Here is a 27,582-nt window from a genome sequence, read left to right on the forward strand (position 1 = left end):
CCTAAGGAACAGATTAACAGGAAGTGTTTCCTACAAGGAGTCTTGATTTTGGGCGGAGAGGCGCCTGAAGGAGAATTTCCTTACCAGGAGAGAAGCCTGGAAGGAAACCTGTTGCTGGAGAAACTGGAGAAATTTTGGCTAGTAAAGACGACTTGCTTTTAAGAAAGTCTCTTGGAGGACTTGATCGGAAAAGGCATCCTTCCACTTGAGTCTTGATTTTTGATAAAAAGCCAGCAAGAGCATCAATTGAGCCTAAAGGCCTACCAGGATCTGCTTTGGAATCCTGAACACCAGAAGAAGAGGAAGATCTCGGCTCTCTTCTTGAAACAGTTACCTTCAGAGCGCTCAGGGCTAAAAGTCAAAGCGTCTCCTCTGGAGCCTTCAAGTCCTCTTCAAAGGGCGATTCCTCAACCGAACTCAACCACGTTTAGGAGACAAGAAGCAGAAGAAAACACTTCTTTAAGATCCACTTTTCTCATGCAGATCTAAGGCAGCCTGGGAAATTAGACAAGACAAATAGGCGCTGCGGGTGTCTGACCGTTAATGGCGCTCTTCATCCCCCATGCGGCTGTCGACATTCCTCCTCCACTGGGTCTGGGAGTTTGGAAGAGGTCTAGGCCCTAGGTCACATAAAATTGAAACCACTTAGTCAGACGCCCCTCCACTACACTGGGTACACTTTTACATAATCACTTCTCTTCACTTTCTTTTCCTCCATAGCTCGCATCTTAAACTGCATCTTTAGGATCGAGCCTTCTAAGCAGCCATCTCCGGCGGTCTTCCACAGGTTGTTGAAGGGTGAAGGACTGAAACAACTGGAGTGACAGGAGAATCTGGAAGAGTGTTAGGATCTAAATCTACCTCCTTGGAAAGAGACCTACTAGCGCTTCTAAAGAAGCCTTCCTAACTCTGTCCTTCTCAACTTTGCATGTGAGTTTAACGCCTTCCATCTCCAGTTCAGTTGGATTCTATTCAAACAGACTTCTCAAAAGCATTCATTCTCATTTAGAACATACAGAATGAGGATCTACTTTTGAGTCTCACCTTACAATCAGACCTCACACACACACAAACACAGGTGCAACACTCTGATCAAGACATTCTATAAGAAAATACCAAAGCCGAAATCAAAAACAGTCCATAATAAAACGTATGCCAAGCCAAAAGATCAATACATTCACCAAAGGTCAGTCAAAATAATCCTCCTTGAGCGAAAAAAAGAAAATCAAAGCAGAAGGAACCAACAGATGTTGCCTTGGACCAGCGACAGAAAAATCTGACATGTTTTGAAGGGAATGGTTCCTATTCCCGCCATTCCAGCTAGTGGGTATGGTAGATTTTACCTGTGAGGTATGTGCAGGATAATTTCCTTGTCTTTCGGAACGATCGGAGACTATAGTTAAGTATATATCTGAATATAAGTTGCATGTACAAAATGATAAAAGCTACAACCATGAGTTATTTTTGTTGTATTGTAAATGAAATTGCGCACATTTTTTTATATAAACATTATAGACGACTAATATAAACACAAAATATTACGATTAACAGAGACGAAAGAATTTCTGAGATGTTGTGATTTTAGTACTTTCAGCAAGGAAAAAATTTTTTTCAGAAATTCACCATAAATCGAAATATTGTGCTAGAGACTTCCAGTTTGTTTGCAAAATGAAAGTACATGATTGAATATTTTTAAATTGTAAAGTTTTAATTTATAATTGCGTTTTTTACCATTTTCTCGAGTTAAAGTTGACGAAGCTTGAAATTTTGGCAGTTATCGTGATTTATGAAAATATTTTCGAAACTGATAAAAGCTACAACCATGAGTTATTTTATGTTGTATTCTACCTGAAATCGCACATTTCCATATATAAAACTTTATGTAACGACTAATATAAAACAGTGCAAACATTACGACAACGTGAAGAAGAATTTCTGTGGACGTAAGGAAAAGTTTTTCAAAAATTCACCATAAATCGAAAATATTGTGCTTGAGACTTCCAATTGGTTGCAAAAAAATGAAGGTAAATGATTGAATATTACCAGAATGTAAGAATTTTTAACACAATTGCGTTTTTCTATTTCAGTCCGAGTCAAAGTTGACCGGTTGAAATTTTACCATTATCTGATTTATATGAAAATATTTCAAAACTGATAAAAGCTACAACCATGAGTTATTTTCTGTTGTATTGTACATGAATTTGGACATTTTCATATATAAAACTTTATGTAACTATTAATATAGAACAGTTGCCAAAATTACGACAAAATATTCAAAAAGAATTTCTGAAATTTTCAGCAGGTTACTCAATTAGCATAAGAAAAAAGTTTTTCAAAAATTCACCATAAATCGAAATATTGTGCTAGAGACTTCCAATTTGTTGCAAAATGAAGGTACATCAATGAATATTACTAGAATTAAGAGTTTTAGCTTACAATTGCATTTTTACCATTTTTAGAGTCAAAGTTGACCCTGAAGGTTGAAATTTTTGTTGTTCATTTTATTTCGTCGTCCTTTGCATTCAACAGACAATTTTATGACGTTTGCATTTACGTCCAACAGGTGTTTATTGGTTAAAATAGGCAGTTATAAGTGTTTTAGAGGATTTCAATATTCGCGGTTTTAGCTATTACGCTCAAGTGTGTAATACAATCTCCTTCAAATACCAGGTCAACTGTGTGTGTGTGTGTATGTATATGTGTGTATATATATATATATGTATATATATACAGATAGATAAAATATACTGTATATACACTGATAAAACAACGAAAAAACATTTTAACTATACAGTATAAAATATCTACAATCACACCCACGCAAAGTAACAAGAGCTGCTGTTCACAATGAGCCATACACTATTAACTGGACCCTTGCTCATGTGATTACTGCAAAATCTTACCATTTTCTTCTTCTTCCCTTTAGGTGCATCCCAATCAGAGTCTGAGTCACTGGTTTCAGAGTCTGAATCAGAGGAGACTTTGGTACGTGCAGCTGCTGCCTGTTTTGGAGAGGAGCCCCCTGATGATTCACTTCCAGAGCGCTTTTTCTTTTTCTTCTTTGCCAATGCCAATAACTCCTGAAAAGCATACCAAACAATAAAAAGGCAATCCAATAACATTTGTACTTAAATTTAGAAAATCAAACATCTACTGTAGACCACTAGGTGAAAAAGCTATGTAAACAATTATTACATATACATGCTATAGTATTCTCGTTTATAATTTAACTGCATTTTCTTATTTTTCTTTTAGCTTTATAAACCAAATTATAAATGCAATCAAGTCCGTAAGGTATGTACATATGCACACACTCAATTTCTTGCTGCCGGTGAACTTGGTAAAGCCTGTTGGGTTTTGTCTTGCCTACATATGAAATAAGCATTTTAAATATTTTTATGGTGATTAGAGATGAAATATTCTCTTGTTTACTGTTATGTGTGCTAATTATACTTAGAATAAACTAAACTTGTAATGAAAACAGTACAGTAAATCAAGCAAAGCAAAAAAAAAAAGCTAACACATACTTGCATATGCATGCACTCACTCACAGGCGTATTGAACTACTTTCAGTTTCGTAATTTTTTATGTTTGTGATACAGTAATTCGTATTTCATTAAAGGATCTCGGGATTAACAGCTGTTTTGTGATTGTGAGGGAATTTACTGATTTTTTTTTACATAAAGTGTGTTAGTTTACCTTTGTATACCCATTTTACATTTGCAGTATGTTCAAAATTTTACCGATTTTTTTTTTAACATAAAGTATGTTAGTTTACCTTTGTATACCCATTTTACATTTGCAGTATGTTCAAAATTAATAATAATAATTCCATTAATACATTCGTTTCTTTTAGTAACTAAAAATTTATTTTCCTAATTCTTTCAGTAGTAGGCTGAATCTGAGAATCACTTTTTTGCCACAGGCAGGAAGATTTTTTTTTAATACATATATTACAATGATAATATATCAATATAACAATACAATATAGGATTCTGTAAGTAAAATAACAGATTCATTACTATTATCTTGATCTTAAATACAGCTGTAATAGCCTATCTGACTTCTGCAAATGGACACTAAGAGTGTAACACCTGGCTAGCCTAGGTCTATAGTTCACATATAGCTTAGACATTTTTATCTCATGTATGGTATCTACTGATAAGAGGTTGCCGTATAAAAATACATTAATGTTCACAAAACCATTGTAGCTGTGGCATAGTGTAGGCTAGGCTACCATATATGTATAGATTGTACTGTATACCCTAGCATAGGCTAGACTAATTTCAAGTTACATTTTTTTTTCAAGAAACGATGGGGTTTTTGTAATCTAAGCCCATCGCAAATGGGGAAATACTTATTTCTTCTTACCTGGGCAATGCCCTGAAATAAAAGGCTTCCTCTCCCCAGGCTATTGCAAGTTAGGGGTTTGCATATACACAAAAAATCAACAACAAAAGGAAAGCGAACAGCAGTCGGGCAGAGAAGCCCACACACATCTTTCCAAGGCGGTGGCCAAAAGCAAAGTGGAGTGCAGAACGACGAGAGGGAGGGGCTTCCCCCTTACCATTGGTAGCTAATGGCCTTGCTTGAGAGTTAATGGCTGTTCCAGCTTGCGTTCCCAAGCAAAAGCCTATGTAAAGACCGAAGGTTTGTACTTCTGTAGGTACAACTTACTATGAAATACATACAGGTTATAGCTTCATTATTTCTGAAGCACATTTCTTGTTAACAAATGATAGGTATTTTCACATACATTTTTTATACATCATGTCTCCTCTTCAGTAAAGCAAAAATACTACTTCAGTACTTTGTAATTCCTACTGGCAAACAGGAAGTAGAACTCTGCAGATACAATAAAGCCTTTTTAAGTCAAACTATACAGGGTTCTAACAAGGTCGAATTTCAAGATTTTCCATTTTACCAAAGAAAATAATACACTTATTTTTAACACTGAAGTACCTTTAAAGAAATACAAATAAAAACAACTCCGAGCATTTAGTATGAAGTAACTTATATCAGTGAAAGTCTGTGTGAAAATTTCACTGGCTATTATGGGGCAAGTTAAAAGCATTGCATATCAATTACCTTAAATTTGTAAACATAACTAAGGCACTCTTGAATCTCTAGTCAGAAGCTGATGGGGTGGGGAGGGGGAAGAGCTGAGAATGATAGGAACAGGTTCCACAAAAAAAACAAACCACAACTTTCCTAGAATGCTGTGTCCTGCCCTAACTAGACCATACCTTCCTAACCTCACTTAAGGCACTGTGGCCTGACCTGGCTAGGGAGGCTTTGTCAACGCCCACTGACATATACTAAACATTGGAAACACAGACTAAGCTTCCGTTTGGAGGTAGTGCTAGAGCCTGATCCCATTGTTCTGCAAACTACTCCGATGGGTTCTCAATTATTTACAAAATCAGGAATAAATGAGAACAAAATTCCAGACCCTCTATATGTCAGGCAATATAGGAAAGGTCATTCAACTTGCCAAAACTGGTTCGTTCAAGATAATGCTAGCAGAAAAACAGTCATGAGAGTGAGATTTCAAAGGCCTCCGCCAAGTGCTCATAAGGTACCAAAGTTAGGTCACCAAGGACTGGAGTCACCTCTCACTTTGGTGGCAGACAACCATGTTTGAAGCACCTCATGAGCATGGATAACTCTACATTGGAAAAAAAGATCCATATCTTTCAATAGATACACCTGGCCCTTCTCTGCAGGAATTGAGAAGCTTGTACTGATGAAGGTGGATGAGAAGTCTGTGTGATCTGCTGTGGAGAAGCTCCAACTGGGAGAGAAACCCTGTCTATAGCACCCGATCAAAGAAGATGGGTCACTTTCCTTTAAACAAGGCACCTGAGGAACTCTGGAAGCAGCCAGACATTTGGCAGGAAAAAGGCTGAGGTCTCAAAAACTGAGATGGTCTGGCCACTTGACGAGAAGGGTTGAGGAATAGATACTAAGAAAAAATAATACAGAAGTAGCAAGATGAAAAAACCATGGAGAATTGGATAGATGAAAAACTAAACTTGATGGGAGTTCAGGCTGACAGAAAAATGGGGAGAGAGCTTATTATATATCTAGCCTAACCCCATAAAGGGAAGAGCAATTTAAAAACATGCACAATGTTCAAGTCAGCAGCCTGAGCTATCAATCAAATCTGAGTAAAATAAAAGAAGGCCTTGGCTATGGTTTCTTTTGATAGTCTTCGGTATGACTCATGACTTAAATAGGAAAAGAATACTCTAACTGGATGTATGGAGGTTCCAATGATGACAATTACCTATGTGATTTTATTTATGATGTAGGCTAAAGCTTTTCTGATAGCTGAATCATTTCCCTGAAAAATATCTGTTTAACCCATTATACCTTTGCAAAGCTCAAGCAATAATTAGAAACAAAGGGAGAGACCATGATTTTAATGTCTGGTAGAATAACAACTGATAACAAAGATACCAAAGGCTACGCAGGCAAGCAAATATTCCATCAGTTGATTTATAATGCCTTAATTAAGCTGTAACACCCCAAGTTAAGGGACACCCTTAAATTTTAATTCTTTTACTGTTCCCAACCCCAAAAATACCATAAAACCCCAAAAACCAATTCAGACATATCTCAACACAGATGCATCCTAACATTGTTGTCCCTTAACCGAGCCTAGTCTACAGTGCTGTTGCCCAACTTCACTCCACCCTCCCCGAGACTCCAAACCATGACATCGTGTCCACAACTCTTCTGCAATAGGCTATTTTCAGAGCCAATGTAGATGGACAGATCACATGGTCTGGCCTAGGCAGTAAAGTTTTATAAGCTGCCATTAACACTCCAGCCAGCCATTTTTGCATGAAAAACCCAAAAAGGTTTTTCATGCAACAATGGCTTGGAAATGATAGGGCACTAAAACAACTTACAAATACCAACCTAATGTAACCTAGGGGATTTACTGGTTACAATTTTCCTGTATCAGCTATGGGGGGGGGGAGCAGTATTGCCTTACCTTATAAATTGTAATCTTAATAATTTAACATTTACACATAGTGTCTATGGGGTTCAAAATAACAAGAATGATGAGCTCTTTTAAAAAATGTAGGTTGCAATTACATGTCATGTATTGGCAACTTATAAAATAATATTGCCTAGGGTACCCCTCTACTATAGTAGGCATTTCTGACCTTACCTCTCATGCTGTGCCCTTACCTGGCCGGGAGAGTTTCTTCCCAAGGACCCCCACAGTAAGCCATGACTCCTCTTCTGTATATACTACCTGTTTTATCCTAAGGTAACTTGGATGGCCACATGAAGATATTTATTAATAGGCTGTAATTTTTTGCCTAAAAAGTACAGGAGAGAGAATCAGGAAAATCTAGACAGATAAATTTCTTTTTTTCTGCTTTTACTTCCATCCCTGAGGGGCTGATACTATTTACTTCCATCCCTGAGGGGCTGATACTATTTACTTCCATCCCTGAGGGGCTGATACTATTTACTTCCATCCCTGAGGGGCTGATACTATTTACTTCCATCCCTGAGGGGCTGATACTATTTACTTCCATCCCTGAGGGGCTGATACTATTTACTTCCATCCCTGAGGGGCTGATACTAAGAATGGGGACGAAAATAGAAGCATGAACAATAGCCTTGACATTAACTTTTTGATTAGGCTATCTTACCTGTACTGCTGTAGGTTATATAGGATACACCATTTTGTAAATTCGATATTAAAAATTATAACAATAAGCAATATCTCCATGTGCTTGTCTCCTTTACATTTAACGTCTGAGGGGTAATTCTAAGGACGCGCTTCGCACAAGGATACGCTACGCCTAGGCTTTTACTTATTCACGAAATATTTTGACTTGAAGGACACAAAAAGAGGGTGTATATATATATGACACGGTAAGGATGAGATAACTGGAGAAATGTACTGAAATCATGTGAGAGATTTACAACATTCCTAGGGGGCCTAGAAAGTCCCCCTTATAATATTGACCTTTCCATTTTAGGCCTACCTAAACAAACGGCACTTACGGAGTCTATGTCAGAGCCGCTCCCTCCTTCGTCGTCGCTATCTGTGTCGATTAAAGCCTTGATCTTTCTTTTACTCATGCTTCTGGGTCTCTCGGGGATTGGGGTTATGAAAATAAACACCCAACAACGGTAAAAACGGCAATAACGTCCGTAACGGGTGGGGTAATAGACGGTTCAACACCAGCACAACAATAACAGTCGAGGCCGCAAAGAATAATAACAAATATCAACAGACTAGAGCGTTGGTTCTTTGCCGGAAATGAGAACTCTTTTAGTATTAATTATTTAATTCCCAGACGCACTGAGCATTAAAAGGTAAGATTTTATGCTACTGATAAATCATTTAAATTCAACAATATTGCGGACATTCTTCAAATTAATGGGAAGCACAAATATTTTCCCCATCGTTTCCCCACAGAACTGTCCACCAGTGTTTGGAGCGGTCATTCCACGAAGTCAATTGCGCTTTGGGTTTACCATATTACCACTCTCATAGATCAATGACGGTGGGATGCATGACACAAGCTCTCTCTCTCTCTCTGTTAGAGCCAATGCTTCAGCCGACTGGTAGAAATCAGAGGCAAGAACGGTATTATCTAACGAATAGCTCATAAATAAAAAAAAATCTTTTAGCTAGTCTTACATTAGTCATTTATGACCTTTTCATGAAATTGAGGTATTGGTGGCTTTAGAACCAAAACAATCTTTAGAAATTTAATAAAAAAAAACATAAGTTGCGTAGCAAACGGTTATTTATCGTTGTCGAACAGCGGCGTAAGAAATCTGTAGTGCAAATATAGAAAAAAAATAAAAGTAAAAAGTCAACGAACAATACAAAATCAGTCAAAAGGATTTGAACATACTAAGAAATCTCGAAGAGGATAATAACTGAACTCAAACTCAGCTCTGTTGCCTTATCGTTTAAAACAACGCTCACCAGCTGTTACGTATGGGTCTATTCTAGACCCATACGTAACAGCGATAATAAAGAACTCTGGACTCAGGATTTTCCTGAATAAGGGTCTATTCACACTATGCCTGCACGTAAACGGACACGCACCTGATCTGCACCGGACCGTATCCTGCATATACATTCACTGTGCACCGTATACTCTCCAGCATTTACAGTCGTAGTTTAGTCCTGGTCTTCATACAGCCAGCATCTTAAGCAAGTTTGATATGTTTAAGAATTTTAGTACAAGTGACTTGGCAGTGATGGCACTCATTTTGGAAGAGGAAGAGGAAAACAAAAGGAAAAAAACGCGTTTTTGGGTGCATAAGTCTCAGAAGAAAAGGAAAAGTGAAGGAGAATACTTTACACATTATAAAGAAATAATGGATGACGAACAAAAAATTCATCAGTATTTTAGTATGTCGAGAAACCAAATTAGTGAATCTTGCTTTATCAAGTCAAATAACAGAAGTGCTAAATTTAAGTCTTGGTTTGTTTAAACTCGATGCCTTCATAATTAAAAAAAAAATGTTGATAAATATAAGCAACAAAATTAATATTCAATTTTATACAAGTTTTTGGGTTTTGTATGGCTAAGCTTCCGTATCTCTTATGTTAAGTCTATGGTTTTTAGTTAGTGACCGCGTGATCCGGATTATCCTGAGTCATCTCTTTATTAATACCCATTTGACAATTAACCATCTGGTATTCTTGATCTTTTTGTTTACCTTGAGAGAGATACATATATGTCCATATATATGTATATAATTATATACACATATTCATATGTGCCTATACCAACACATACGTACGATATACATATACATACTAAATATATACGCGCGCGTGTGTTATGTATAGGTCATTTACATTGATACAAATGACCTATGCAAAAGGTTACAAGAGCTTGTTTCTCTCTCGCGTAAAGACGTCAGTGTTAAATTTGAAGCTGTGAAAAAATGCCATAAGTATCGGTGCAGATCCCACGTTCACACTATCCACCAGTGACACGATCAGTACCTGAACGGAACCTGACAGTACCTGCAAAATGTTGTCGCCGAGAAACCCCACCGGCATTTGACGGTGCATTCGAAGGCGACGGTCCTAGCTGGTGTAATATAGTGTGAAAGCTACAGTGTAAGTCCCATTGAAGAATATTTTGCCGTTCCGCTGCGGTACGGTTACGTGCAGGTGCATTTACGTGTAATGTGAACAGACCCTTATTTGTCAGTTACACTTTCTTTTTGAATGACGCGTCTTTACTTAAATGTAGCCATGTCCTCAGAGGATATGTTCTTAGGTCCCGAGGAAACTTCTTAAACAGACCATGGGTGCCTTGCATTTAGGCTACCATTTTGCATCAATGCATAAGGAGAATTCTCGAGCTTCGTTGCTTCACTATTGTGAGCTTCATAAGTGAAGATGAATTTTCCATCATGTCAGTGTGAATAGTTTTCCTTTTCGTTAACGTTTAACAAGGCTACATAGAAACTCGAGTTTCATTTTGTGTCGATATACTTTGAAGTTCGATGATGACATTTTGTCTCTGTTATTGATATATTGTTTGTTATTGATATATTGTTTGTAAATTCCCTGAAATAATGTGATTTGATGCTTATGAACGAGAACACCAATTTGGTTGTAACTGATCAATATCGAACTTTGAAACTTGGAAATACCCCACAAATTGGAGAACAAATATGTTCAGAACCACATACAGTTTCGGATCGTCATGCTCACTCTTCAGTGTGGGAAGACACCAAAATCCAGTGTTCCCATAATGAAGAGGGAGCATGACGCTCCGAAACTGTATGTGGTTTTGAACATATTTGTCCTTCAGCTTTGATTGTTGATATTTACGAAAAAAAAAGCGACGTCTTTACGTGTAAACGGTTCATGAACTGTGAATTGATACGTTGAGGTTCTCTATGGACTTGGAGTGTTTTAGTATGGACCAATTTCAGCCATTCTCTTGAAGCGGAGTATGAATAACCAGTTTTATTTTAGCATAGATATAATCATATATGGATTATTTTTGTATTAGTGAAGTATGATTATGGTACTTCACAAGGCTTCATACTTAACTTTTGTAAAAGGAATTAAATTTTAATCTTCTATTACGTGGGTCAAGCACAAATGGTGTCTGATCTGATGCCATGCATGTATGTATTTATTTGTTACCATAAAGTCTTTTGATTGCACCTTTTGAATATACGTTCACATTAATTCAGATTTTGATTGCTGATAGTTTTTGTTCATTGTGTAATATTCAATTTTCTATTTATTTAATTGTGTTTTGTAACCTTAAGTTGCCACAGACTTTTTATCCAGCGTCCATATATGCCTAACAGTTCAACGTATAAACGCCACTTTTCTGTTGGTCGCCAGCAGGCAGAGTCCCGAGGGCTACAACAGTCCTCCTCCTTCCTTCCATGCCTAGTAAGGGCTATCGGTTATTATGTCGAACCTACAAGTGACAACTTAATAATTATTGAAACAAGTTAATTTTTAGAACAGTCAGCACTAAGCTAAATTGAACTTATGTATTTTCTTTTCTTCCTGTGGGTGTAACAAGATGTAGTTCAATAATACTTTTTCAATTTTCATCTATGGGACTATGTAAGTATTTTGTTTCATACATCCATTATATCTTTCTTCTCGACCAATTGTTGTTATTCTTACGAAAGTTAATCAAACTTAAAAACCATTCTCTCTATTCCAGTCATAGCTTTCTATACCGGATTAGTAGGTAGCACAGCCCCCTTTCAGTATATTTAGATTCCCTCATAAACCCAAACACTTCGCATCTACCGGAAATTATGCACAAATTGCATTTTCTTTTACCATTTCAATATGGGTAAATGACCTTTAATTTTGCCGGTCACTGAATACTTCCAAGGTCTATTTTTAAGTTAATTTACCGGAAAAAATTTCGTTTTCAAATGTTCTTGATGCCATTCCCCTCTGGGTCCCTTTTCGAGGACGTAACCTACATACCGCGAAGAAGAAGAAACGTAAACAAAAGATTATATTGGTAAATTCCGCTGACCACTACTGCTGCTACTAGTCTTAAGCTTAAAGATTATAAGCGTGTTAGATCTAATATGTTGATAATTACACAATATTTTTTCGGTTTTTGATACAGAAGTTACACCAAGGGTCTATTTAAGCCTATGTATGGTATGTAGAGCCATTTTATTTCATCTAGGTTAAGGCTGGCTTAGGCCTACTCGAAATAGAGCGACTGCAGTTCGAGGACCTATAGCCTAATATTGTTAACGGACTTATCATAACGGTACATAACTAAACCAAACCAAATGTAACTTACTCCATAAGCCAAATCGTTTAGATTAAGCTGTAGCATCAAGCCCTAGCCATGGGCTACGCTCCTGGTTGTAGTAGGCCAAGGCCATCAATGCATTTCATCAAAGTACAGTTGGAATGTATAATTTTGGCCAAAGGGTAGAGGCTGGGACCTATGAGGTCATTCAGCGCTGGGTAATTCTATGTATTAGCTGGTTTTTTCTACACTTTTAGGGGTTCTGATACTAGCGGTGCAACTGTTTGATGTCGGCCAAATGGAATGTCCCTTCGCCATGTTTAGTACTGGCCTGGGGGGGTTTGGTACCCATATGTTAACAAGTTATTGTGCTTGCCGGACAGGATATGAACCTGTGCTCTGTCTCGTGAAGATCACGTATGGAAACGCGTATGGACTTCAGGGGTTAATTACAGGTTAACGTATGGACTTCAGGGGTTAATTACAGGTTAATTACGCTCGAGCGCCAAAAATGAAAGGTAAATTCATAATTAGCAACCAAAAAACTGTAGAAAAAGTTAAGTTAGAAGGCAGTTGCCGCCGTGGAGCTACTATATAGTTCTACCAAGCGCTGAAACGGAAAGTGACAGTAAGAAGGTTTGAAAGGTGTAATAGGAGGGAAACCTCACAAGTTGCATTGTGAAACAATTGTTGGGAGAGGGTGGGGTAAATCTAAGCAAAAGCTCCGCACGGACTATTACCTTGAAAATTGGTTTTTCCAACACTTTTAGTGTTGCTGATGCTCCCTAATGACTTGAGATTACGCAGAACCATTCCATAACAGCAACGTGGCAGCCCGGTGTTTCTCCCATTGTTTCCAAAAAGGGTCCCCAGCCATGTTGGGTAGATATGAGGTTTATAACAACTGACCGGTAGTTAGAACTAAGTAGAAGCTTCGTGGCAGTGATTTCCCTCTAACTTGACTCTTTCTGTAGTTTTTTGGCTGCTAATTATGGATTTACCTTCAGATTTTGCCGCACGATTGTAATTAACTTGTAATTAACCACAGAACTTCATCCAGCAAGCTAGGGGACCTGATGGGAAAGCGGAGTTATGGGTGGGGTATACCTCCGGGGATAGGGTGATTTGCTCCCCTGCTTGTTATGACCCTACAATTTAGGGGACCCCAAGGGAAAGCGGGTTATGGTGGGGTAGACCGGCGGGGGTGAGAAGGCGACCAAACTTTACAATTGACTGACATACACAACACCACTTCCTTCATCAGCAACACTGAAAGTAAAGGAAAAATCAATTTCCAAGGTAATAGTCCATGTGGAGCTCTTGCTTAGAAATACCTTGCTGATGAAGGAGGTGGCGGTGTTTATTGTCAGTCAATTGTAATTAACCTCATATCTACTCAACATGGGGTTTTGGAAATGGGAGAAAGACCGGACTGCTTTTTGTTGTTATGGAATGGTTCTGCACATGTGCAAGTCATTAATGAGCCATATGTTTAAGAAGGGATTGGCTAAGGAAATCTATTATAAAAGGAACTATACTAACCTAACATAACACTAAATTAACCAAACCTAGCAGGCCGTGTTCCTTAGCTGGGGCCTCCACCCTGCAGACCTCCGTTTACTAAAAGCTCCCCTACAACACTGCGCATGTGCGATAGCATTCCAGGATGGCTCGCATACAACTTCTGAGGTTAATTATAGGTTAATTACAGTCGACCGACAAAAAATAACAGTAAATTCTTGATAAGGAACCAAAATACTATACGAAAAATCAACTTTTAAAGTAATACCCCATGCGGAGCTATTGCTTAGTTCAACCGAGGGTGGAAAGTCAGATGGAAGAAAGAATATAAATGGAGGTACAGTAAAAGGAACAAAAGGGATTGCAGCTAGGGGCCGAAGGGATGCTGCAAAGAACCTTAAGTAATGCCTACAGTGCACCACATGAAGTGCACTGATGGCATTACCCCCGTGGCAAATTACAATTAATCCTACAATAATGCCATGTAGCGTAGTGAGTAGGCTATATAATCTAGGCCTATCTGTCATCTTATGTTTTGGGGTAGGCCTAATACAGAAGATTTGCGCACATTAAGCAAAGGATGTTACTTAGGGTCGCGACCTGCGTACAAGCAGAGCAGAAACATATTTTAACAAGGATACATCCTAGCCTAACCTTGTCTTGACCTAATTTATCCTAGGGTACTGTGCTCTGAACAGGCCTGAGGGGTTTTACTTAGCCCCCTCCTTTCCTGCTGCCCCCCCCCCCAAATTATGCATACCAGGACGTGTACTCAACTATTCTGCAGCATTACCATGATTGACATATTATTTTTTAATTCCCACTTATGTACATGAACAATAGCCTTTATTTTTCTGATGGGTGGGTTATATTTTATGCTATGCATTTATGACCACTATTGTTGCTATAAACACTCCTTTGCACTCGAAAACCAGGGTCTAGGGAAAACCAAAAATAATGCAGTGTACTAGTGTGAAAGCTAGTAAATGTAGGAATCACATTACAGTCATTCCAAAAAGTAGGCAGTTGATGCATACAAACAGTAAAACCCACCAGAAATTTATAAAGTACAAAAATGTATCATTGACAGTTAGAGGGATGCACACTAACCTAACCTACAACACCAGGTTCTTAGCTGGTCATTGTGATGAACCCCTACCTAACTTGAATTTTTTTCAACCTCACCTTGCACACTGGGTCATAACTTCCCAGGGGGCTTACCTTGAACTGGGGAAATACTCACCTAGAAGGTACACATATCCTTTTGTCCAATTCCCAGTTCAGGTAATTCACTCTTTCAGGCATGATTTTTGAAGAGAGAGGCCTTTATCAGTGGAAGTGATTACCTTAACTTCAGATGGGTGGAGTTGTTTTACATCTTCTATAAAATAAAATAAATATATTAGATATCCATCAACACTTCTTACATACAAGGCAACCATTGTTAAGCTGAAGAAACTGTCATATGAAATGGCTGAAGTAAAACATCAAAGTACTTTAGTTTTGAAGTTTCCCTTGGTTGAAATACAGTATAACAGAAAAACGAAAAGCTAACACTCTTGTAAGTTTCATCCTTCCTCATCTTACCCCTCAAACAATTGGTGTAAAGCCTTGTCCTCAGGGCCCACTTAGCATGTCTTAAAAGTTTCTGAATTGGGTGCCATTGTAGTAGACTGGGCAGGAGTAATAGTGAAGGACCACCTAATCACCCATAATTAAACAAGTTTTTTTTGCAATTTCATGGTTCACGGAGGCAGTAAATAATACTTACTTTTATGGCTGGATGAATGAAGTTATCACAAACCAGAAATAATGCCTGCAATTGTAGGAGGAAAAAAAAAAAAAAAATGGGTGTACTGTATCTGAAGCAGAAGTCTCATTACCATGACAAGCAAAACTTTTTTTTTTTTGCAGTTGGCATATAATTGCCAGAGTTCATTAGTTTAACCATCACACATTTCGCAGTTGGCATATAATTGCCAGAGTTCATTAGTTTAACCACCACACATTTCCCAGCTGATGACCAATTTTCTTTGTACCATATTATTTATGATTTCCTAATGGACCATGCCAAAAAGTAACAAACTTCTGCAGAATAAACATTAAATTGTCATCAACAGAGAGAAAAGTGTCATCGAGTTGTACATGTTGCAGTATGCATATAAGAAAAGTTCTTTCCTGTAAGCATATGTGCCTCATAATGTATGGCAATACAAGATATGCATAGTAGCCAGGTAGTTGATGAATGTTAGCTGCTTAATTTGTATTCTCATATAGCTGCATAGCACCTCAGTGGTAATGATTAGTAATGCAGTAACAGTAGGCCTTTGTCTAAAGTTGGACTAATATCACAAGTAGTAATGAAATAGTTAAAGTATTTCTGTTTACATTTTCAGAACCAGTTTATGCTAAATCTACGTGTTGATGCTTATCAGAAGTGCAAACAAGATTCTTCCGGTTGCTCGAATAAAGATAGCTTTGCACCTTTTTAATGTGAGTACAGTATTCACTGTATGTGAATGTATGTTAACTCTAATAACTATATATATTGCTTGCCATTTGTTTTAAGGACAAAAAAAATTGTATTTTGTCCATATCTCGCTAACACCTAACCCATTCCTGCATTTAGAGGCTGTACCAATGGAGCAAGATTTCTGTGTTTGAATGTTAGTTTAAGCTTAAATAAGGGTGTGTTGTCAAGAAATGCAATATAAACTTTAAAGGATCCTCAATATTTCAAGTAAGTTGTATTTACTTCTAAGTCCAGAATTTAGCCTTCATTATTGTTTAAGAACACTATTTGTTTTCTATACAGATTCTTCATCATCGATGTCAGCAGGGGAAAATGCTTTGCACAAGTCACTCAAGCGCAAGGATCCAGAATCATATGATAATCCAGTGTAAGTGAAGTTCTTTGGTTTTATATGACCATTTTTCCTTGGATTATGTTTTCATCTTTTATACACATTATGTTTTGGACAAAACTTCCAACCTTCGTTGTTTGTTCTAGCAAGGTGTAATCTCGTATTGGCCAAAAATCACTCCATACTGTTGGTAGGGAAAACTGTAGTAGCTGAAAGGCAATGAGCAGAGAATATAATTAACACTGAATTATTAATATTACTGTTATTATTCAGATGAACCCTATTCGTATCGACTTGAAATTCAAGCTTCCAAAGAATAGTGTTCACATTAGATAGAAGTAACAGAAGGCAATGGGAAATGCAGAAAGAAGAGATCATTTATTAAAAAAAGAAAAAAGAAATTAAATTAATAAATATAAAAAAGTAAGTAAATTATTAAAATACAAGAACTGTTTTAAGGTAGTAATGCACTGTATCTTCGTTTGAGCTTCTGAGGTTCCAATTGTGTGACGTCCTCAGGGCGCATGTTCCACAGTCCAATAGTGTGAGGAATAAAGGCACTCTGGAACAGAGAAGTTCAGCAGCAAGGCAAATTTATTGCATATTGGTGCTGCTGTTCAGTGAACCTGGTTGCTCTTGGCAGGAAAAGAGGATCAAGGATCAATTGTGAATGTGAAAGATCTGTTAAAATATAACTTATGAAAACTTGACAAACAAGAAACTAACAACAGATGGTCCAAGTCTCCTCTCTCATGTGTGCAAGGAGCCCTTGGGCCTACTTTAGCATGTGGCAGCATCTTTAACTGCATGCTGTCTTTTTCATATACATATTCATTGTTCTTACAAATATTTAAAATCTATTTTCTTCGTTAGGTATACTGTATATGCTACGCCAATGACTTCTTGTCATTGGACTTTTGCATGTCTTTTCAGAAAACATTGCCTTTGTTGGTGTAGCTGACTACTGGTGGATTTGCTTTGCTGTACTATTAATTGTTAACTTATGAAATTAAAATGAGTTTCTTTGTTTAATAATAAAAGTTGTTTGAGCATTGCTCACCCTCAACAGTGTGCTGTTCAGGCTTAGGTTAAGCTGAACGAATCAGGAAATTTAGGCTATAAAGCCAAGCATTTGGGGTACTTTCGTCTACTCAGTGCTAAGACAGGGAAAAGAGGAAGCTGAAGTGGTTGGACAAAGGTGAAACCGGGAGAAAACCCCAGTTGTACTAAGTAAGTTATAGTTAGAGAGGTTGGACAGCAGGAATGGATGGATGTCAAGTGAAAAGGTGAAAAGTGGGTGGAACCAGGGGTAGAAGGGATGCTGCAAACCCCCTTAGTAATAGTGATTTATGTTTGAAACAAAACATTTTTAGATATATATAAAACTGCCCTTGTGTCACTATTGTTGATTAATGTGTAACATAAGTGAGGATATTTACAGGTGTGGGTCAGGTGAGCTAGGGCTAGGGCTCCCATCTATAGGCAATTTGAGCTATTTATAACCACCACTATTGTAGTTGCCCTTCAACTGTGCTTCACTTCTGAAGTCCCTGGTTGCATCTGCAGTAAGAGGGCTGCCTTAACCCTTCATGGAGTGACATTCTCTATTTCCTCCGCTATAGTTTCAATGCTTTTGTATACATTCTTTTGCAGTTGTTCACTGTATTTGTACAACACAACTGTACCATTATAAACTACAAAAGCGGCGATACAAAAATGTTGAAATAAGTAGGAAATAGAAAATGTGATTCCTTAAGAGGTTAGGAAAGCCCTCTTTTTGAGGATGGAATTCTAATCTTTCTTCCACCTTTCATATTTTAATGCTGTCAGTGCCCTTCCTATGGTACACTGTAAGCATTACTAAAGGTTGTTTGCAGTGTCCATTCGGCCCTTACCTGCACCCTTTTACGCTTCATTTCCAATAATTTTCTTCCATCGTGCTCGCAAGCACAGGTTCCCTCTTTTCAGTGTCTTAAGCACTGAATGGCTGAAAGTGCCCTTGCTTGGCTTATAGCCTAATTTTCACTTTTCAAGTAATTCTACATTTGCTGCTACTTTTCTCCTTACTCCTTTTCTGAAATGGCAAGCTTTTATTCTTAATACTGTGTTTTGACTTTTTTTTTTTCTTTTCCCTGGTTCTTGACTTGAATGTTTTTTTTTTTTTGTTTTTTTTTTTTTTTTTTTTGTCTCCCAAACTTCTAATCTCAAATCATTTCAACTCTTAGAAAATTTGTGTTGACTGATTTTGCACCAAGCCACAAACATTTTTATCATGAACTACCTTGAAGGTTTAAACTGATTTCCAACCCTTTTTTTTTTTTTTTTTTTTTTGTAAATTATAAGTTCACAATTTAAATGCTGCATTTCAATATCCTTACTTTTGATATCTTTGAAATGCTACTGATAAGAAGTAAGTAATGCTCCTTTTTTACCCCTTATACCCTTACTATTATTATTATTTTAGCTGTTAACTTATTAAAATTTCACTTAAATGAGATTTAAAGGCCTAACAATACTCATTTGTACATTACAGGTCCCTTCCCAGCTTTCAGATGAATAAGGAATTCTTGAGCGCAGAAGAGGAGTTGAAGTCTGATCACAAAGCTGATTACCAAATCTTCTTAGAGGTTCCTGAAGTTCATCCTGAATATGGAACCTATTACCAAATGTTTATGGATCAGTTCTCAAAAAGGTATGGTGATGATCCAGCACGCTGCAAGGAGCTATGGGAAGCGTTCTGGCCTGAGATCATTGAGGAAAAACAAGAAAAGGAATGGAAAATCAAAAGGGCTGTATTAATTAAGCAGTTTCAGATCCAGTTTCATGGAAATAAGAATGCAGTCAAGAAAATGAAGAGTGATAAGAGTACAGAATCTCCAAATGTGAAAACCAGTGGAATTACAGACTTGAAGGTTTCAGATTTGGCAGGCAGTGACATTTCACATCAGAGTGTAAAAGAAAATGGTGTGGAGATCTCATCATCCAGGGAATTTGCATCAGTAAAAAACAGTGCTTCAGTGCCTTCCAATCAAAATGATAAACACATGGAATTACATAGTGGTAGTACCTCTTTAGTGACAAAATTGGAGGAGAGTGCAGATAAAAATTCATCTTTTTTTCAGTCTTTACAGTTACTCGAAGACACTAGTGATGCTCTTGGGGACATATTTGGGTCTATTCTGAGGAGAGTTATCAAGAAAACAAAAGAACTTAAGGACCCTCAAGAAATGTCCAAGTTTTTGAAAAACAAAGACACTAAGAAACTACTGAGCTGGGTGTCTGGGAAACTGAAGAGACTCAGTGTTATGGCTGTTGGAGCTGAGAGAGAGAGATTGGTTCAGAGTAGTGACATGGCAAAGAATTTAGCAGAGTATGGTGTAGAAGGCGCACAGAATAAGAGGTATGGTGGACTGGACTTGAGGCAAGTTGCTGCAGCTACATACGATAAGGCCATACCCACCACCCTCGGAATCATCAAGGAAACTTTGAGGTTCAATGGGGATCCTAACCCATCAAATGAAGTTGTCAATAAGGTGTTTGGAGAAGTGGCCTCCTTACACTTAGAAATGGCATTAGAAAAGTAACTAGTGCTCCATATGAGAGTTTTAATGTACAAAAATTTTCAGCATCCTACAATGGAGTTTATATTTTTGTAGTTTTTTATTTGTGAGAAATTAGTGAAATCCCAAAATGTGCCAAAACAGTTTATACAAAAGTTTATATATTACTATGATGTATGAAAATATAAGGTATATTCGTCAATGAATACCATATTCTCTGGAAGCTAATTTTCAAGTCCGTGGCCCCTGTAGGATTGTTCCATATGAATAGAGGCTTATCTTCTGATTAATAACAATCAAATGTTTAGCTTCTGTTGATAAAAATCATTGATAAGCAGACTGGCTATTTTGTTTTTCTTCTTCAGTTTGTGGCTTTTGTTATTGCTGCTGCTGCTGCCGAAGCCTACGACAGCAATGGCTTAAAGTTTCGCATGTGAAAAGACAATGAAAGGTTGCTGGTGTCATCCCCTGACTTCCTAGATAGTGTTTTGACAGCAGTTTTTATTTTCACCAGTTAGATTTGAACACAGACACATTTAAGCTTTCTACAGCTATAGATGTTTTTAAATAAAATCTGACTAAAAATGGTTACACAGCACTTTGTATTTCCAAAAATACTGTCCATCACTAAATGAATCCAAACATTGCAAAGGGAAAAAAAGAAAAAATCTATGAACAAAGAAATAAGATAAAGACCAAGTCTTACTCTGGATGATTTTACTTGCCTTGGCAATAAGGTAATACCTTACATTGTGTAAGGCAACCCCACCTGGGATATGGGAGGAGGTTAGATCACAACCACATGAAACAAAATTTTTGTAAAAGCTACATAAATGGAATAATTTTACAATAATGCAGTGTCTGTGCTATCTATAAAATAGGCCTAATGGTGAAAATATGATTGAGGAGCATAATTTTCATATACTGTAATGCACAGTAAGACAGTCAAATTAAGTGTATATGAAGCATGGCACCACAACAATACCATGATAGCACACACAACATTGCCTGAAAGGCTCAGATATGCTAACTGCAACATAAAGTGAAAATCTGAATTATTTGGGATGAATCTTGCCTACTGTGTACGTTGGCTTATATCTCCGCACTGATAGGCAAGTCGGTATTCAAACAAAAGATCGAATGGCTGCCCAGAAGACTTGGTACTGTACACTGTTCTCCACCAGGTGTGTTTCGCATGTTTTAGCTTGTCAGAGTTGTTCTTGCCGCTGTTGTGTATGGGCGTTTATTGGTATTTCATGGCTGTTTGCTGCTATCACGGTACTTTACAGTACATTTATTTTTCCTAGGATAGCCCCACTGGAATCAAGACTAAGAGTGTCAGGTTCCGTAGGAATGATTACTGTGTTGGCAGGATGTTGATTTTTTACGAGATACACAGTTTACACTGGCTGCAATGGCATAAAGTGTGATCTTGGGAACAGATGTGAGGAAGTACGGATTACGAAAGTAATTAGTTAGGCCAGGTTATCAGCCTGTCATTTCTCCTTCTTCTCAAGGTTCATCTTCTGTAGTTATCCATACTCAATCTAGGCTTTTCCTTTGCTAATGCTTTAGTTAGTACTGAGGTTTCCTCTTTAGCTCCGACTTTCACTCCCCTTTCAGTTCAGGAAAAGCGTATTGAGAATTTAGAACAGGACGTAAACCTTATTTTGGTCAGTACAAGGTTTGTCTGAATTGGTAAGGGAACTGTTCTGGGTCCCCACCCCCGGTGCGCGATCATTTCGTGTTCCCTTATAAGAGGTAAGATGTCAGTGCCCTCGCCCATCAGAATCTATAGCCCAAGCCTAGGACTGCCCTGCAACAGATGGAAGTGTCTGCTGCCAGGGAACCGGGTCAGTTCTCAGGGCGATGTGGTTCTGTGCCCTCATTCACCTGCCTCTCCGTTTTTCACGCTTATAGTCTCATATAATCCGTTGGCCAATAGATTATTTTGGTAAACGTTAATCTTTGCTACATGTGCGACTTCTGTCATTGGCACCTAGTATGAGGTTGTTACCACAGATAAGACTAATTATATAGGTATAGACAGTTTTATTAAAAATAATGTCTCTAGCAAGTTTTACTTTTTCTGATGTTATGTTGACTCAGTTGATAGTTTAACTAATCTCTTCATCTTTTGCTCATTCTAAATCTTTGTCTGCTAGCCTATGTTCCTCTTTCTTCGTCGAAATGCACTTGTTCGTTCTTTAAATGCTTTTCCTTTTCCTTCAGCTATCGGTGAATCTTTTACTTCTGCCTCGATTAATGTTTCTCTTTCCAAATCTACCATAGTTACAATATTTTCTGTTGTTTCCAAGCTAGATATTATTTTAGCTACATAGCTTTCTAAAGATGTGTTGTATGGGAACACTCTCAAGCAAGTTGACTAGCTTTTGGATAGGGCAGGAGATTCATTGTAACTCCTCTTCCCTTCGCCTCCCAACATTTCTCATTTTCCTTTGGCGCCTTATTTTCTTTCACTCAGCTGTCTCGTGTGGACCCAGCTGAGTTGCCTCAGACTGTCTCCCTTTCGAGTCGTGGATGCAATGCAGTACTTGGCTGCTGTCGCCAGCTGTCTCTGCCTGCCACCCTCTGGCAGAAGAAGAGTGAAATGGATCTCCTTCGGTTTGATCAGCGTTTGCTGGAGCATTGTGCTTCGCTGTAACCTCACTTAGTTGAGGAAAGAGGCTCACATTAGAATAGGTCTTACTTGTCTTACAGTATTTTGGTGCCCTTGAAGTATCTGGAGAAGAGAACCCAAGCTTTCTCCTTCAATTAGAGGGCATTTTGTAAGTTTTCTCAAACTTGTGCACACAAAGCTCCCTTTAGGTCTGCCAGGGCTTGTCTTCTGGTTTTGTATGAAGTCGTGGGCCACTGCCTCTTGTGGTACAGGCACTTAAACCATCTTTGGTAGAAGATTTGGTTTCTTTTCTCTTTCCTGTGAAGAGACGAACTCAAGACCGACAAGTGCTTTGGGCATGCTGAAACGGAGTCTCAGTTTAGATTGTTAAAGTGTTTATCTTTTATTGAACTTTTGCACAGTGTATTGCCTCTTCTCTGCAACAACTTAGAGGTTGAGGAGCCAGCTTAGTGTGTTTTTGGTGTCAGCTTAAGGAGTTTGTGAAGCCAGCTTTAAGGGTTTTTGGCACCATTGGGAGTTTAGTAAAGAAATGTGTTAGTTTTTAACTCATTTCTGATGCTGCGGGCTAATGTTCTCATGCTTGTATTAACTCGGTTTGGAAGAAGTGAGAACACTTATGCTCCTATCTGTAGTAAAGGCTTATACTGCAAAGGTTAAAGCAATAAGGGAGAACATACTGGTACAAGTCTTGCCTTATACCTTTCGAGGATAAGCCTGATGGCTTGCTTGGAGAGACTTGGGAGCAAAACCTTAGGTGGTGGAGGCAGTGAATGAGAGTTATGATACCTTTTAGGTTACCCTCCACTGGTTTATGTAGTTTCCTATAGCTGATCCTTTGTCTTCTCCAGCAGAAGTCTTTCATTCTTTATTACGAGGTTGTAAATTAGAGAGAATGAAATGGACCAGGCAGAAATTCACTGGGATTTTACCTCTGACTTTTTCCTAGCTCCATAAGTAACTGGAGATTGATGGTTGTTGTTGGAAACATTGAGACTGAATAACTTTGAGTTGTCCCAATGGTTTTTGGTTTTTCCAGCATGGTTTTAGTGACTTTCCAAAAGAACGATCAGATTTTTGGTGGACGTGCAGGACACATTTTTTGATACCAGTACTGTACATCCTCAGTTCACGCAAGTTCCTTCAAGGTGTACTGCTGTTCAAGAAATATATGTTCAACACAGAAATGTACCATCAACATGCCATGGAACACATAAGACGGAAGGGTTATCACTTCATAATCTACACAGATGGATCCAAAAATGAAGCTGGAGTGGGCTCATCAGCCTATTCAAGTGATAAAACTATCCAAATGGGCCTTCCTCTAATTAATCATTAGTATTTACAGCTGAATTAACAGCCATACAATTGGCTCTCAAGATTATAACAAAAAAAGGAATTCCTTCAGCACTCATATTGAGCGACTCAAGAAGTGCAATTGAAGCAATAGGATCATTTAAATCAAATAATCATAGTGTCCAAAATATCCAACGGGAAATACATCAGTTAATTACAAACGGCCTTCAAATTCAAATTTGTTGGATCCCAGCCCATGTAGGCATTGAGGGTAATGAGAAAGCAGATAAAGCTGCTAAATTGGCTTGTACAATCCCCCCAACTACTATGAAAGCCCCCATATCAGACTGGCTAGCATCAGTTAAACCTTTAATTTATAGGGATTGGCAAAATGATTGGACAAATATAACCCCTCACAACAAACAAAAACAAATTAAGAACGAAGTTAATAAGGGGCATTCTTCTACCCAAAAGCAAAGAATTAATGAGGTTATTTTAACAAGACTCAGAATAGGACATTCCAGACTCACACATGGTCATCTGATGTTAACTCCGCACACAAACCCAATAACTTGTGAAAGATGTAACATCCCAATAACAATCAAACATATCTTGATTGACAGTCCCAGATGGCATCATGAAAGAAATACTTATTTACAAAATAAATCAATAAAGGATATTCTAGCAGAAGGTAATAACTTTTCAATTAATATCATTCTCTTAAAATTAAATTGATAAGTAAAATATAATCTTCCTTTTTTCCCTCCATTTTTTTTTCTCTCTTTCCCCTCTTGATTTTTTTTTTCTAATTCCCCCCCTTTTTTTATTACCGGTAATTATTTATTTAACTACTTAATTTTTTATGTACTCTTTCCCCCTTTTTTTCCCAGCCCGAGAAGAACCCTAAAAGAGTTCAGAGGTCTGGTTAAACAAATCATTTATAACTAACTAACTAAGGCGCTTTGTTTGGACTTGTGTACAGTGCCTCTATAAGTATTCACAGGGAATTTGTTGCCCATAGGTGGATGGCGTCGATTTTTGGGAGCAAGAAATCTTTTCTACCAAGGCACTGGTTCAAGTTAGCCAACTCTGTTGACAGTATTCCAAAGGTCAAGGATCTGTTGCTTCACCTGGCTCAGTCTCTGTGCATTATGATTTTCAGTTGACTTCCCTAACACCTCATTCTTATCTGGTAATGTGGGGATGACACTTGAAATTTGCTTGCTTGTCTGTCAGAAGACAAATAGGCACTTGCTTCTTGAAGAATTTTAGCCCTGAACAAATCTTCTTAAGTGGTACGGGGTTTCTTTGTTAGGAAACATGCCTTACTGGGGAAGTCAGAATAATCAGGCTCAATTAGTGTACAGTACAGTCTCAGCATAAGAGGTTACAACTTACAGCTAATGTTCATTAAATCTGTAAATAATCCAAGACCATCACTGTTGCCAGGTTCTGTAAGAAGGACTCTAACCAAGAGTTGACCATTTTATTCTTAAACCTAAGTCCAGGTTTTGTTTTTTCCCTCTGTCGTGCGACACGAAACAAAGGATTTTGACTTAGTGTTGTTACACTTTCATACAACACAGAATGGTCAACACTGCACCTGGTAAAACTTATTAGATGTCAGGGCAGTGGAAAGACCACTGAAGATGCCTAGCAGGTTTATCCCTGGTCAGAAACACAGACATAGTAGAAAGTTTGCTTCTTTGAGTGAAATGAACATGATACTGGTTTGTTAATTCATTTTGCGGACGGACAGTTTTTTTGGCGACTGGGGATCAGAAAGAACACAACTACCTACAGAGTGGCCATTACATCTGCAAGTTCAACAATTGCTGTGGGATTAAAGGAGTGCTCATATGTAGACTTATTAGCATGCAGATGAACAGGAACGACCAGTTGGTAACTATTCTTTTGAGGGCCCTCAGGCTTGAGCAGGGGATTTGTTTCTGCATCTCACACTTAACTGCTTGGAGATGCTTGACTGTCTCATCCCAATAAAGAGATTTTCAGGCATCACAGGTTCTATCCTTAATCAAGTGGAAAACAACCGTGCCTTGTGTCAGCAACAGCGGTTTGTGTATTGCTCAGGGTGTCACTCTAGAGGAATTTTCAGCACCTGGAACCTTGTAGACATCGAAGATTCTCTGCTTTCTTAGATATGGTAAGACTTTTTCGCTGTCTATTTCAACTCTGTATCAGTCTCTCTCTGGAATTCAGATACAAGTCCAAATTTTATCTGCGGTTTCTTTTGAGCATCTGGAATGAGTTCCACTGAATGATTTACTATGAAACCTTTTATTTAGCACTATTGGCAGTTAAGAGTAAATGTATTGCAAGCACCCTCCTTAAGGCTGTTGTAAAGGGAATGCCATTTTATCTTTTTGCCTTAGAACGGATAATGATGTTAAGGCAAAGTTTTTCTTAGAATTGTAAGAATTCCAATTTAACCTCTTTGGTGGGGAAAAAAGAGGAAACACTTCTCTGTCCTGTTGGGGTAGCTAAAACTTGGATAGGTTAAACCTGGAAGAGGCAGTTCTTTTGTTTTGTGATTTTTGAAACCTAGAACATCTTTGTCAAAGGTTAAGCCTGGAGGCAAAATTAACTTTTTGCTTTAGAAAACTTAGATGTCTTTGTCAAAGGTTAAGCCTGGAAGAGGTAAAGTTAACCTTTTATTTTGTGGTTTTAGAAAAACTAGCTGTCTTTGTTAAAGGTTAAGCCTGTATGAGGCAAAGTTAATCTTTTGTTTTGTGGTTTTAGAAACCAAGAACATCTTTGTCAAAGAACAGGGGGCTCTCAGTGATGCATCTGATTGGGTTAGTGCATGAGAACTAGCTCTATTTGCCTTCACGGAAAGTAAACATTCATGTGAGAGCTGTTACAACTTCATTCAGTGTTATGACAATTTGTCATTTCAGGAGGGGTTTAATGTGGTGCAGTAGAAGTGCAAGTTGGTTTTGCCCGCTCACTGCCTAAGTATGCAGAATCGTGTTTGAAAACAGTAAGACCTTAGTCTTTACTTACTTAGTAGTGGGTAGTCTTTTCCTGAACTGAAGAAAGAGCATTTAGGCTCTGTTTTAAATCCCAGGTTTTAATATTTTGGGGAGCATGAAGGCACATATATTGTATAGGAGCGTATCTTTATATCACAAAGGTATTTATTTTTAGTGACTGTTGTTTTATAGGGCTTTTGGACTCAGGCACAGGGGTCCCATCACGCTGCTTCTGTTTCATTCTGGCTGAACTGAAGCGGTTTTCTCCACAAGGCTGCTCTTCGCTGCACAAGTATGAGAGCCTTGCCCCCTGAATGGAATCCAACTTCTGGTGGTAGTAAGATCCAGAAAGGAATCCAGATCAGGTAAGAATGTTTTGGATTTCATGCAAGAAACCTTTAGCTCAACTGGCTGAGCAGAGTTTGTCTAGCTGCACTTCCCACC

General features: G+C 38.0%; 2 protein-coding genes across 6 annotated transcripts in view; one reads left to right on the forward strand and one right to left on the reverse strand.

The window, feature by feature from the left end:
* The window catches only part of Rtf1 (RNA polymerase-associated protein Rtf1), a 68,944-nt gene extending 60,682 nt beyond the window's left edge, over positions 1–8,262 (reverse strand). For all 3 annotated transcript variants that reach the window (XR_010852335.1, XM_067099920.1, XM_067099919.1), the window contains exons 1-2: positions 8,035–8,262; positions 2,904–3,080 (exon numbers count right to left, since the gene is read on the reverse strand). Coding sequence is in view for 2 of the 3 variants with exons in the window: in XM_067099920.1 (XP_066956021.1) it covers positions 2,904–3,080; positions 8,035–8,112 (255 nt within the window). In the remaining variant the exon portion in view is untranslated. The remainder of the gene's footprint in view (positions 1–2,903; positions 3,081–8,034) is intronic.
* Positions 8,263–10,063: 1,801 nt separating this feature from the next.
* LOC136836276 (uncharacterized) lies at positions 10,064–20,802 on the forward strand. 3 transcript variants are annotated; one of them, XM_067100314.1, is made up of 4 exons: positions 10,064–10,123; positions 16,184–16,280; positions 16,603–16,687; positions 19,185–20,802. In XM_067100314.1, exons 3-4 carry the CDS (start codon positions 16,617–16,619, stop codon positions 20,233–20,235), a joined length of 1,122 nt encoding a protein of 373 aa, XP_066956415.1. In that variant the 5' UTR covers positions 10,064–10,123; positions 16,184–16,280; positions 16,603–16,616; the 3' UTR covers positions 20,236–20,802. The 3 variants fall into 3 exon arrangements, with proteins under 3 accessions (XP_066956415.1, XP_066956414.1, XP_066956413.1); XM_067100313.1 differs by lacking the exon at positions 10,064–10,123 and adding an exon at positions 11,931–12,020; XM_067100312.1 differs by lacking the exon at positions 10,064–10,123 and adding an exon at positions 11,987–12,166.
* The last annotated feature ends 6,780 nt before the right edge of the window (positions 20,803–27,582 follow it).

The sequence above is a fragment of the Macrobrachium rosenbergii genome, chromosome 56, assembly GCF_040412425.1.
Source record: "Macrobrachium rosenbergii isolate ZJJX-2024 chromosome 56, ASM4041242v1, whole genome shotgun sequence".
NCBI lineage: Eukaryota > Metazoa > Arthropoda > Malacostraca > Decapoda > Palaemonidae > Macrobrachium > Macrobrachium rosenbergii.